Consider the following 13,818-nt stretch of genomic DNA (forward strand, 5'->3'; position numbering starts at 1 on the left):
AAAAATTCATTTTAAAAGTTGCCACGCTAACTTGTCAGATCCAGAAATAATTCTGGCCCGAGAAGGCAGCTCTTGGACCCAGACAGCTGGTCTTTGCTTTGAGGGTTACAGTGTGAAGCTGGGAATCTTAACTCTTTGTGTGCCAAGATAATTCAGTGAAGTCCCCTGAACTGGGGGGATTAAGACATGGGATCTGCTTCTATTTCTCATCCCAACCTGCAGTGTAAACCTTCGTTTCCTGGACTAGATGAGGACCTCATTCCAACTGATCTCTCTGCAACATAACATTAGGATGATCTTGGGTCTTTATTTCTGAAGACTTCAGTTTCCTCAACTTTAACATTCGAGTGGGGATAATAGGACTCTGAAATCCCTTCTAGCTCTCCATCAGTGATCCCGGTAAGACTGAAGATTCACTTCCTGCTCTTAAAAAAAAATACATCCTATGAAATTCCTGAGTTACAGAGTTTCCTTTCTCCCCACTCTCTTGTCTTCAGGATCAAGGAAACAAACTAAGACTGCAACGTCTGGCAGAGCCCCTAGGAGCAGGTCAATCCTGAGCCCCAGGGAAGAAAGGGCCCCCTGCTGTCCAAGGGCAGCTAATGGCGGCCCTTCCAAGGACACAGAGTGTTTGGAGGGGCCTTCCAATCCCAGCTGCAATAGATTTGTAAATTATTTATCAGCTGCAGCTATAAATTAGAAATGAATGCAAGGCCTCTGGGTCTCATCTTGGATGGGCTCTTTATTAATGAATTTCAGGCATTTTCTTCTGTGAGGGGTGATTTTTTTGATAAGAGGAATGGGTCTAGTCTATTGGAATCTGGTATTACCAATTTTAGCCTTTCCCAACCTCTGTTTTGCAATGGTACACCAAGCAGGGCTTTATTAAGAAAGGGAAACCTAGTCAAGTATCTACTTCAACTTACCTTCTCTTTTCTCTTTCCTTCCTTCCTTCCTTTCTCTGATAACCAGAGGGAAGAATGTTACTAACCCTAGATCCAGCTTGTTTCATAGAAGTTGAGCAAAGTGTTTTTTTCCCCAAAAACATCCTGTTTTCCTTTGCCTACCATCATACAGTAAGGGGTCTGGGATTCTTATGGCGCTCCTTATGTCAAATGAAACAATCGCCTAACAACTCAAGTCTGAGGGGCTGTTCCTTCCAATTAAACAAATGGGATTGTGCCATAACCACACTCTCTGGTACTTTCTTCCCCAGTGCCAGAGGATGGGGAAAGTCAACACATCCTTTATGATCCCTTCTTGGGTGTCCATCCGTATACCTATCAATTTCACTACACACACACACACACACACACACACACACACACACACGCATCATGGCTGTCCCCTCAGTCCCATCCCCACCCCATTCCAGAGGATACATCTGGTGACATTGGAGACAAGAGCTTTTTGCTCATATTTTTTTTTAATGTATCACAATGAGCAGGAAACATACTTGATGAAATATTTTCAAAGGAGTATATTCAATTACCATCTACAATCAACTTAACTATGACAACAAAGTTTTTTTGTGACAAATTTTTTTTTTTTAAGTTTTGAAAGTTCCATGTGGTTTCTGTTTCTGTTAGTCTCCATGTATTTTGGTACAGTTCGAGATCAGCATTGTTACAGTAACAAAAAAAGCTAACAAGACTACATTATAGAAAAACACCAAGAACATCATTTTTTGGTTTCATTTGCTCTATTTTTTTTGTACATTGCAAAGGCTGTTCATATACCTCTTTACCTCAGGGTAACGTTCATTTACGGTTTCTGTCCTACCCAAACTTGCCCCCCTCCCCCCACAAAAGAAAGTAAACAAAAAAACTAGTCAAAGCTTTGTGTTTCACAGTGGGCAGTATCTCAGCGCCAACAAACCAACCAACCAACTCAATTTCTGCTTCTATTTAAAATGTTTTAATTTAATTTATTATTTAAAAAAAATATATGTCCATGAACATCAAGTGCACTGGCTTGGGTTACTGCCTCTCTCTTTCCTGCATCTTCCTGACATGCCTGATAAACTCAGGTTTCTTTAACACATGCCAACTGTTTTACTTTATTTTCAATTGTGTAAAACTTTGGCCACATTCATCTCTTTAAATAGCTTTTAATTTAAAAACAAACGAAAAATCTGCGAAGTGTTTTAAATCTTTTCCTTGTATTATGAGGGTTCAGGGGTGTGCGCCTGGGGAGGGGATGTGGGAGATGGAAGGCTATCTTCTCCCACCTTTTTTTTTTTTTTTTTGAGGGGTGGAAGAAAGAAGGCGAACTTCATGGATTCATTTGGTGCTATGAGAAAATCGTCCCAGCCAATCCAGCGTCATCATCCTAATGGCTGGGGTGAAGATGGAAACCATGTTGTTCAGGATTTTACAAAATGGAGGAGGTGAATTTGAAAAGGGAATTAACAGAATAATACATCCTTCTACCAGGCAGCAGACAGGACTAATTCCCAGATGGAAAAACAAAAAACAAACCTACTCTAAAGTGAAATCCAGATATTCACAAATAAATTTGGAAGTTAATTTGCCTGGTTTTTGTTTTGTATTTTTAATCACACTGGTCACTCAGCCACCTTGGGTAGAAGCACCTTTAAGTATCACAGTTCTGCTATTCCTGGGGTTGGCTTCCAAGATGAGAATTCTTAATGGACACAAACGTGCCAACTTGTGACTGAAGAAAAATCATTTGCTCTGTGCACTCTATTTAGGACTGAACTAAGTTTGGTTAGTCACATTAACATCTGGGGGAAAAAATCATAAGGTGGAAGTTAAGGCTTCCCCAACCCCAATGCCATTTGCCAATGCCAGGGAAAACCAGGTGGAGTACCTGATCCCCTGCCTGCACACTTGGCCCTAACATCACCCTACAGCATCTCATCTGCCAGAGAGGGAGGATGTAATCTTATTTTTTTTTCGGGTGGGTGGGAAATGAGAGCACCCAAACACCCCATATTCCAAATCCTGAGAGGTGGGAAAAATTCAAGGAAATGAATTAAAAGTTGGGGGAGGGGGAGGGATAGAAATTGCACTATTACCAAGCAATATCGTTAAAAAAAAGTTTCAGAAGAGACCTAGCAGAATTTGACAGATAAAGCTAGTGTTAAATTGTTAATTGGTATCACATAGAGAACCAAAAACAAACAAAAAATTCTATATGATACAGACACAGAGTAACATACAACAGTTAAATGGCAAAAAATATATATATATATATTTCATAGAATTACAAACAAGATAAAATAATGGAAAACAAAAAACTGTACAACTTTAGAATTTAAAAAATGTTCATCTCAAACACAGGGAGAAATACAAGAATTTCTGTTAAAAGAAAACAGCTTGTTAAAACAGCAAATGGTTTGTGTACTTGTTTTTGACACCTTATGCTACAACTGGATACTGGTATGAATATTTAGATGGTACTCTTTAGTATTTTCTACTTAAAAAAACAATTAAAAAAGGAATTTGCACTGTGCATCAGCCTAGTTAGAAATATGTACAACAGTTCAGGATCTGCTCTTTCATTAAACTAAAAACAAAAACCTCATAAAAATAAAAACAGTCCCGGCTTTAAAAAAAAAAAAAATGAAATCCATTTTCCTATCGTGGAATGCTCCAGTCTTTTGCAAAGCCGATGAATGAGTGGCTTCAGCACTGGGGAAAGCAGCCGGAAAGGTGACAGACCAATGGAACCTGGTTCACAGTCTTCAAAGTTCCCTTTTGAAACATAAGGAGTAGAAAGAAAAGGGAGGTGAGGATGGGGGTGAGGGAGGAGGAGAGGAAGGATCTCACACTTTCGGGGCAAAAGGGGTGGGATGGGGGAGATTGTTTCTGTTGACTTTTGGCTACGAAAGTGAAACAGCAAAGCATTTATTTGTCTCCGAAATCTACATTTTTAGCAGCACAAAGTTTTCCTTTCAAAGTCCAGACTTTTAAAGATGAGAAAGGGCGTGTTGCGTTGTGTTGTGTTGTGTTGTGTTGTATGTCACAGGAATACAGAGATTAACAAACACAAGTGCCTTATGTCCAGTTCCTTTTGTTGTTTGTTTTTTTGGGTTTTGTTTTTTTGTTTTTTTCTGTACACTGCTATCTGATTCTTGGTTGGCTGCCCCTTCTGGATCATTCACCGCTCAGACTGCCTAACACAAGGACAAAACTCTGAAGTAAAAACGTGTCTTTTGGTATGTGGAATCGTCATTAACAGCTGCCTCTCTGCTTGCAGAAGAAGCACAGATAACAACCTGGGAAATCTTTTTCTCTTTTTTTTTTCTCCTTTATTTAAACTTAGTCTTGTTTTGTTTAATTCAGAAACAAATTCTCAAGTAACAAGAACCCTTTCCCCCTCTTCCTGCACCAGCAGTGAAAGGGTATGTCTTTGGATTTTATTTAAAGCATGAAATTTCTTTTTTTTTTTTTTTTCTGAGAGGAAAAAAAAAAACCCAAAACAAACCAAAACCAAAACAAACCCCTAACCAAAAATTTGTTTGGAAAAAAAAAGTGCGCAGCCCAATTACATAAACAGAAATAAATGCTTTTGTTTTTAGGAAAAGAATCTTTGAAGCATCTACCAAATAAGGAAAGGGAGAAAGGAAAGAAGGGGGGAAAAAAACAGAGGAAAGAAAAATAAAAGCTAAGTGCACGAAGGTAACAGACATAGGTAACTAGGATGTATACGCCTTAAAAAGTTTCAACTCCCCAACCAAAAATATTCTGTGAGGATCCTAGTGACCCCAAAAACCCTTTGAACTTCTTTCTTTAGTTTTTATAAAATAATTATGCAGCCACCCTCTAAGAAATGAAGGCAGCCACCTTAAGTGGAAGATTACAGGATGGGGGATGGGGGAATAAAGGGACAAAGGGGAGAAAAGCTTCGGCGAATCAACGGATTTTGCAATCTATCTGCTAGGAATGAACAAGACAACATCAAATGAGGAGCTGTCAGCTGGACCATACAAAAGCTAAATGTACACAAAAGGTTTTTTTTTTTTTCTTTTAAATCTACCATACTGCTTCAGTTCATTTCCAATGCAACAATCTACTCAACACCAAAAATGGTCATATCTATCATAAATACAGAAAGTCAGTTTTTTTAAAACTTATTTTTTTTTTTAGCTACAAGTCCTCAACACTCTTTGTGTGTTTTATTTTATTTTTTCTGAAAAGTGGGAGTGCTTAACTTTTCCCCTTGAAATTGGCTTCAGCAGAAAAGCTATCCTTAAAATCCCCAGAAAGCTAAAGCAGTTCACATTGTTTTTTTTTTTTTTTTTTTTCTCGAATACTTTCTGCCCATTTTTAAATTAACAAACAAAAAAATTCTTTTCTGGAACAAAAAAAAGAAAATATATATATTTATATATATATATATATAAAACAATGATTCTGAAAACAGAACAAAGTGTGAGCGATTGACCTGAGAATAAAAAGACATTACATTTCTTTTTTCTTTTAGCAAGCCATTGGTATCTGAATGCTAAGATAGCAAGAAATTTAAAACTGTAACAAGGTGGACTGCTTTCCCATACAGTGCATGCCGGACTCTGCTGTGCTATCAATTGGGGCGTTATTGAAAAGGGGCAATATACAAGGGGGTGTAAGCTCCAAAGACAATGAGGAGGCCCTATGGACTTCTGTCTCCCAGACCAATAGTACCTTCAAAAGGACAAATGTAACAGAGTTGGTATTTTATAGTAAAAGAAAAAAAAAGGTAAGAATGTAAAATCACCGGCATAGATAGTTATATGGGAAAACAACCCACGCTTTTTCTTTTTTTTTTCTTTTTTTTTCTTTTTTTTTTTTTTGGTTAGAAGCTTTGGAATTGCAGTTAGTCTATTTTTGAAATTGGTTTGTTATTAATTTTTTTATTTAAATTCATTTGTGTGTGTGTGTGTGTGTGTGTGTGTGTGTTTGTGTTTTAAATTGTTCATCTTCAAAGCTTACAATCTGAAGGGGTCCATTCCTACACTAGCTAGACCAGGGTCCTGGGGGGGGCAGCTGGGGGCCGGGGGCCCCTCGGCCGGGCTGGCTGGCCCCTCGGACTTTTGGCTAAGATCCGTGTCAGACTCCTCCGAATAGTCGTCTGTTGGCATCGAGGGCTGAACCCCTGAGGTGCTGCATGAACTTGAGGTAACCGTTGAAGATGAGGAGAGAGGAGGAAAAGAAGCGGGCTTCCCAACCGAAGCCCGAGGGACCCCTGGAGGCCAAGACTTTCTGGAGGAGGCGTGGGGGGAAGCAGAGGAGGAAGAGGAAGAGGAGGAGGAGGAGGAGGAAGAAGAGGAAGAGGAGGAGGAGGAAGAGGAGGGGGGCGGGGGGCTGTCGTTTGAGTGAGCGGCAGACTGCGAGGTAGATGCGGTGCCAGGACCGGGGAAGCAGGCAGAGTGAGGTAATAAACTAGGGTGCTCTTTGGCGTTTCTTGCTGCTCTCGTGATTGTTCTGTGTTTGTGCAAGGTCGACTCGAGATGTTGACTCAGCGCCTCGTCCCCGCAGAGGGTGCTCTCGCAGGCCAGGCAGTGGTAGGGGCCCCCGCCGCCCCCGCCGCCAGCCCCGCCCCCGGCTCCCCCGCCGGCCCCCCCTCCGCCGCCCGTGGGCACGTGGAGCACCATCTCCTGCAGGCTCGCCGCCGCCTGGCCCAAGAAGCAGAGGGACTTCAGGTGGCTCGTGGCCGCCTCCTCGTCGCCGAAGCCCGCCTGGCACTTGCGGCAGACCAGCTTGTACTGCACCTTTGGAACAATGAAGGGGTCCGAGAGGGAGTCCACACTTTTGCTTTCTGCTTCTGGCTCTTCTGGGGGTTTCGGCAGGAGGGGGGACACCTCGCGGGGTGCACTTTTCTGCTCTTCTTGTTTGGGGGATTCTTTGGCAGGGTCTTTGTCGGGGGAAGCGGCCCCCGGGGGGACTGGGGTTTGGCTTGCTTTGGGCGGCTGCTGCTGCTGCTGCTGCTGCGGCTGGGGCAGGGGTTGGGACTGGGGCTGAGGCTGGGGCGCTTGCTGCTGCTGCTGCTGCTGTACTTTCTGCGGTTGGTGCTGCTGCTGCTGCGGTGGTGGCTGCTGCTGCTGCTGTAGCTGCCGCTGCTGCTGCTGCTGCTGTTGCTGCTGCTGCTGCAGTGCCTCCTGCAGACTCTGCTGGTATTGCTGATACTGCTGCAGCAGGGAGCCAGGGGACAGCCCCATCAGGGCCTGCGACAGCGCGGGGCTGTAAGGGAACAGGCCCTCCATGCCGTACATGGGCTGCAGGTAGCCGCTCTGCAAGGCGCCCGGGATCTGGGGGGCGTAGTAAGGAGAGAAGCCGGGGACGAAGTAAGGAAGGAACTGGCTGGTGAGCAAAGCGGTGGGGTCCGAGGTCAAGGCTGCCTGCAGGGCCTGCAGCTGCGTCGGGTCCACCGCGTACTCCATTGTGGGTAACGGGGCAGAGAGGGTGGCTGCGGGGGCCTCTCCTTTGTCCTTCTTGGGGCCCGCCAGGGTCTCCCCTTTCCCTTTATGTGCCTTTTCTTTTTCTTTAATTTTCTCTACTTCCTTGTCCTTTCGCTGCTGCTGCTGCTGCTGCTGCAGAGGCGGCGGCTGCGGAGGTGGCTGCTGCTGCTGCGTGGGTGGTGGCTGCTGCTGCTGCGTGGGTGGCTGCTGCTGCTGCTGCTGCACCGGGGGCGGCGGCTGCTGCTGCTGCTGGGGCTGGGGGGGTTGTTGCGGGGTCATCGCCATCGTGGCTTGTGCTGGGGTCGGGGAGCTCAGCGAGGCTGACGACTGTTTATTTGGTAATCCAGATGTCGGAAGGCCAGGTGAAGGGACCGTCGTGCCGGGCAGACCCATCAGGTTCGGTTTGGGAGAAGTTAAAGCTAAAAAATATGGAGACAAAATGAAATGAGGCCGTGAGCTAGGGTGGAAATAACCAGAAGATGGGTCAAACGGATGGCTGTCTGCGGCAAGGGGTACAAGCCGAGGCCTCGGGGGCCTGCCTACCCTCACTGCCACCACAGCCACCACACTGAGGGATGTTACAGGGAAAAACAGCTTTTGGTCCCAACATTTAGTCCCGAAAAGGGCAGGCTGTTAGCAGCCCAAGTAGCCTTTGCTTCCTTTCCTACCTCAGAATGGACTTCATGGCTGGGAGACCCTAGCACAGGACCGCTATGGGGGTGCCCTTATCCCGGAGGTGCTGTGCTCCAGGAGCAATGCAGAATGGAAGCAGCTCAGAAGAAACTCAAGACATGACAACTTAGGGGTCTATTTGTGCCTGACTTGTGCAGGGACACTCTGAGCTCAGACTGGTCTGAGCAGCCAGTTGGACACATTTGACTCCAAGTGATGTTCTTTTGGCCCTCTTCCAGAAGGAAAGGTTCCGGACAAATCAACTCCATAGTAAATTACACGACTGCCCAATAGCCTGCCTGGAGTGCGAGACCACTAGCTTCTGGGTGACCCACTGTAACCGTCTGGCTAGCCCACAGCCTTGCTGCTTTCGAGGGTCTGTTGGTTGGACCAAGGCACTAAGACGGTGCAATTTCAGCCCCAGGATGTCACGGCCAAGCTCATGAGCTGGTGAGTATGGAAGAGAGAGGAGGCCAGAAACTCCTGTGGTCATCACACAGCTTTTTAGCCTGATTGTGGTAGGCTCTATGCAAGCCTTTAACCTTGATCCCCCCATACTGCTGCTGAAATTGGGAGCCAGTGACAGAAGGACTGGAGAATGGAAACAGAACAATGCAATCCAGGAAAAATGGGTCCTGCCCTTGACCTTGTCTCATGGGTTTAAATAGCTCATTGGAGAATTCAGACCGTCAGGAATAAGGGCTAGTTTGCAATTCCAGACCCAAGTACTTCAACTCCAACCCCAGCTTCTGGTCGGAGGTTTGGCAGAAGAGTGGGGAAGAACACTTGAGATGATGCCAGCACTAGAAGACACAATATTACAGAGACCACCAATTTGAAAGACAGCCTTTCCTTGAAAATCAGAAATTTATCCTTGGGGAAGAACTCTTCCAATAAAATCCCAAAGGCCACATGTGCCTATGAGGACTTCTAAGGTTACTTGCTTTAAGTAACCTTAGGGCAGGCTCCCTGCTGGAACTTGGCCCTGACTCCTATTCCCTTGCCACTGGGCTAAACAATTCCACTGGACAGTCCACATTTCCTTCCTATCTCTACCCCCAACGTATTCCTTCCTCTCTCCAACGGCCTCATCTGAATCATGCTGATTCATCCTGGGCAGTACTGAGTTGTAGAATAAGAGCTCTACTTCCAGCTAGCAGAGATCTGGGCATCAGAAAGGGAATGAAAAGTACAGTGAAGGAGGAGAGAAGCAGAGACATTAGGGGAAAGAAGACAAATAGAGGGGAATATGAATAGTATTCTAATAGGCTTGCCTTTGTCTGATACAACTGGCCTTGTTAAAGAATCTGGTAGAACTGAACTGCTCTAAAGCCGGGGCCCTTAAATTTTCTAGAAGTCTTCAACCCCTCCTGTAGGAAGTCTGGTGAATGAAATCTGTGGACTCCTCAGAATCATGTATTTCAATTCATAAACTAAACATGTATAAGATTATCAAAGAAACTAATTACATGGAATCCCAGTTATGGAAAATATTGCAAAAATAGGTTTATAGACCCTAGGTTAGGACCTGCTGTTTTAAGAATAAGGGAAGAGAGGAATGTGGAAAGGAAGAGAGGAATTTATTTTTCTAAAATACCCAATAAACAGTCATAAATACACAATGTGGGAGCCAAGAAGGCAAAGAAAAGTCGATGATTTAAATCCTTTAAAAATCTTGCCATAAAACAATGCTTGAAATGGCATTTCAAGAGAAACCTACAAAAGGGCAACTGGGTAGAATAATTTTCCAGCCAATTTAGAAACTCACCAGGAAAGCTCTGTTGCACCTAGATGACAGTGGAGCACAGTCCAGGAGCCCCCCAAAATCAGAAGCAGGCCTTGGGAGTCAGTGAATCAGCAGCAGCTACTTCCAGAACTCTCAGACCACAGAGAGTAAAAGGTTGAACAATTGGTAAGAAGGAGAATACAGGAGTCTTTTTGCTGGCCCTGGGGACAAAACTCTGTTGCTTTACCCATACTTGGATCAAATCACAGTCCTGGATGGTAGTCTCAGGACGAGGAAGAGCACTAGCACAGTGGAGCTGACAGTGAAGCAAGGATCTTCATTACAGTTCTAGTATTGAAAAGAATGCTTATAGCACTCACAGAGCCAGGCCAGGAGAAAAGTAAATGAACTTCTTAGATCATATCACCTTGGAAGAGCTGGAAACTTGTAGTAAAAAAAGATCAGAGATCAGAAGGATCTCAGCTGCATAAACTCCCTGAAAGTTGGAACAGTGTGTTCTCAGTCCTAGAAGCAGAGACCTACTTTAACATAAAAGTCAAGAAATAAACTGGAAAAATGAACAAACAACAGAAAACCATTCTGACCACAGAAAGTTATTATGGTGACAAGGAAGCTCAAAACACACTCAGAAGAAAATAACAAAGTCAAAGTGCTAACATCCCAAACCTCCAAGATAAAATATGAATTGATCCCAGGCCATGAAAGAGCTCCAAAGTGATTTTGACAAACAAGTAAGAAAGGTAGAGGGAAAATCAGAGAAATGAGAGGGATGCAAGAAAATCATGAAAAAAGACACAATACTTGGTAAAGGAAACAAAAAAATACTGAAGAAGTAACCTCTTAAACAGACTAGGTCAAATGGTAAAAGAGATACCAAAAGTCAAAGAGAAGAGGAATGTCTTAAAAAAGCAGAATTGGTCAAATGGAAAAAGAAGCATAAAAATTTACTGAGGGGGGGAAAAAAACCTCCTTTAAAAGTTGAATTGAGCAAATGGAAAAGGTGGTACAAAAATTCACCGAAGAAAATAACTTCTTAAAAATTAGAATTGAGACTACTTGCCATCTTGGGGGGGGGGGGGTGTGAAGGGAGGGAGGGGAAAAAACGAAACATAAGCGAGTGCAAGGGATTATGTTGTAAAAAATTACCCTGGCATGGATTCTGTCAATACAAAGTTATTATTAAATAAAATTTAAAAAAATTAGAATTGAGGAATAGCTAGGTGGCAAAATGGATAGAGTACCAGCTCTAAAGTCAGGAGGACCTGAGTTCAGATCTGACCTTAGACACTTAACACTTCCTAGCTGTGTGACCCCGGGCAAGTCACTTGATCCCTATTGCCTCAAGGGAAAAAAATTGAGAAAGTGAACACAAATGACTTTTTGAGAAATCAAGAAACAATACAACAAAACCAAAAGAATGAAAAATAAAGTAGAAGATAACATGAAATATCTTATTGGAAAAACAAATAACCTGGAAAATTGATCTAGGAAAGACATCAAATTGAACAGATTTTCTACTATTCTCTTAGTAATCTACTTTTACTATTGATGATACTTGGATCACTCCATTTGGGTGCCTTAAGAAGAGGAACAGTATTTTGGAAAATAGGATAAAGAATGGTTAGCCCTACTTAAATATATGGGAGAAAAATCTATGCTCGAAGTTTTCAAGGTATTTGTGAATCAAGTTTCTTGATATATCAAATAAAGGAAGAGTCTAAAAGAACAGAGACCAGAGATGACATTATTATTAAAAAGAAGCTATTAGAAAGTCATTAGCAACTATTGACCTATATTCCTATTTTCTCATCTCTATAAAATCTTTATGAGAATGGTCTCCACACGTATCAAGGGCATCCTGTGTCTGAACACATGACAGGGAAAAAGGCAGGCTTCTGCAGATGATTTTCCTTCCCCCCCCCAATTTAATTTTAGCATATTAAAAATAAATACCACACAATACTTTGTCATAACTCTACATATTCTACTTTGCCAGAACGGATGTGTATTATGTATGCAGGCAGTCACTGGCTGGAGTCATTAGAAAAGACAAGTGAATGAGATGACAATTTTAATGGATGGTGAAGGTGTGAAAGTCAGGGTCAAGCTGTCCTAAACTATCGATTCCACTTAAAAGGTGAGAGCTGTGACTTTTGGGTGGCCATCATTCCAAAAAAGGGGGCATATGTGAAGAATAAAAGGAAGAGCTAGCACTTCATCATTTGTACTCTTCATGGCCTTGAAGTTCCACAATAACCCTCTGTATGCTACTGTCTACACTTTGCAGATGAAGAGTATGTGATTCATAAAAGTTAGGTGACTTGTCCACAGTCTAACACTTATTAATAGTATGTATCAGTACTTTAGGCTGCCTAAGATTATATCTGATTACATAGGAGTGCCCATTTTCCTACATGTTGTGGTTTTAATTGCTGGACAATTGTTTTATACTTGGCAAATTACTAAAAAAAAAAAATCATCAAGCACTTATTAAGCACCTATTATATGCTAGATACTTGATACTGATAAAAAAATCAAAACAAAACTACCATTCCATTCCATTGAAAACAGCTTACTGTTGTTATCAGGAGAAACACTACAAACACTTCAAGAATTATAAAACAATACAAAATAAATACAAGGGAATTCTTTTGGGGGGGGAGAGAGTGGCAATAACAGCTCAGTGAGGGCTGGGCTTTAGAGGGAGGTGCCTTCCAGATATGGGGACAAGGCACAGAATGGTAAGCTGGAGTCAGACAGTGAAATGCTTTAAATGCCAAATAACATAGTGCACAAAGTGCTGGGCCTGGAATTAGAAAGATCTGAGTTCAAATTCTGTCCTGTTCCAGATACCTACTAGCTCTGTGACCCTGGGCCAGTGATTTAATTTCTGTTTGTTTCCTCATTTGCAAAACCTTTTTGGAGTTGTTGTAAATGAAAATCAAATGAAATCAGTTTTGTCAAGTGCTTTGCAAAACCTTAAAGCGCTATATGCATCAGCTATAATTACTAATAATCTTACAGACAACAGGGAACCACTGGAGCTTTGTGATATCAGACCTGCGCTTATAGAACACCACTTGGCATCCATTCAAAGAAGGAATTGGAGGCGGAAGAGATTTGAGCCATGAAGGCCCATAAGGACATTATTGAGCAAACAGTTCTGCTAAGAGAGGAAGGGGCCTGAACTGAGGCATCAGTCTCAGGGAGGGCAACAAGAAGGGAACAAATATTAGAGATGTAAACAGAAGGGGCAATGCCTGGCAGTTACTGGATAAGATGAGGGAGGCAGAGCCAGCGGAGGCGGAGCCAGCAGAGACGAGCCAGGCTGCCAGTCGGGGTAACCACAAGGACCGGAGTTGCCTGAGTCAGGGAGGTTAGGAACAGGGCAGCGAGCCTAGGAAGAAGAGCTCTGTTCTGCACACGAAGAGTCCGAGTTACTGTTGGAACTGTATCACTGGAGACATCCAAATGTTTGAGATTAGAGATGAGCCTAAGGCAGGGCTTACACACTGAATGGCAATCTGCATAGAGGATGCAGAGGGCAGAGACTGAGAAAGGAGGTGGTAAAGAAGGCCTAGAACAGAGGCTTGGGGCATATGTGCACCAACAAACAAAAAAGCAAACACTGGTTTTTCCTCAGTTTCAATGTAAAATGTCCTAAGTGGTTAAATATTTTTTGTTCCTTAGTTCCCAGTTATGCTTCAAGGCCCAGGGTAAATTTCCTGGGCCACTGGAAATCATCCCAATCTCTTTTCTACAAATACCTCTTGCAAATGCTGTAAGTGCCAGCTCATACCACTTATTTTGTACAGATCTCATACTGTTTAGTGATAGCTTTTGCCAGGTTCTCTCATGGGCAGCTTACTGTAAGGGAAAAATCTTTAGGTTTAAGACAACTGCCAGGTGCTTCCGGTATGCACCAAGGCAAGCTGCTTTTATTATTTGGATTGCAATTTATCTATAAAATGAAGGGATTTTCTCATTCAAATTC

The 13,818-nt window shown here is 43.1% G+C and overlaps 1 protein-coding gene across 1 annotated transcript in view; it reads right to left on the reverse strand.

Moving 5' to 3' along the window:
• Window positions 1-1,407: 1,407 nt before the first annotated feature.
• Window positions 1,408-13,818, reverse strand: part of ZFHX3 (zinc finger homeobox 3) — a 199,509-nt gene continuing 187,098 nt past the window's right edge. Inside the window, 1 exon segment of the mRNA XM_051974700.1 lies at window positions 1,408-7,824. Coding sequence (XP_051830660.1) covers window positions 5,936-7,824 — 1,889 coding nt within the window. The 3' untranslated portion in view covers window positions 1,408-5,935.

The sequence above is a fragment of the Antechinus flavipes genome, chromosome 2 (assembly GCF_016432865.1).
Source record: "Antechinus flavipes isolate AdamAnt ecotype Samford, QLD, Australia chromosome 2, AdamAnt_v2, whole genome shotgun sequence".
Classification (NCBI taxonomy): Eukaryota; Metazoa; Chordata; class Mammalia; order Dasyuromorphia; family Dasyuridae; genus Antechinus; species Antechinus flavipes.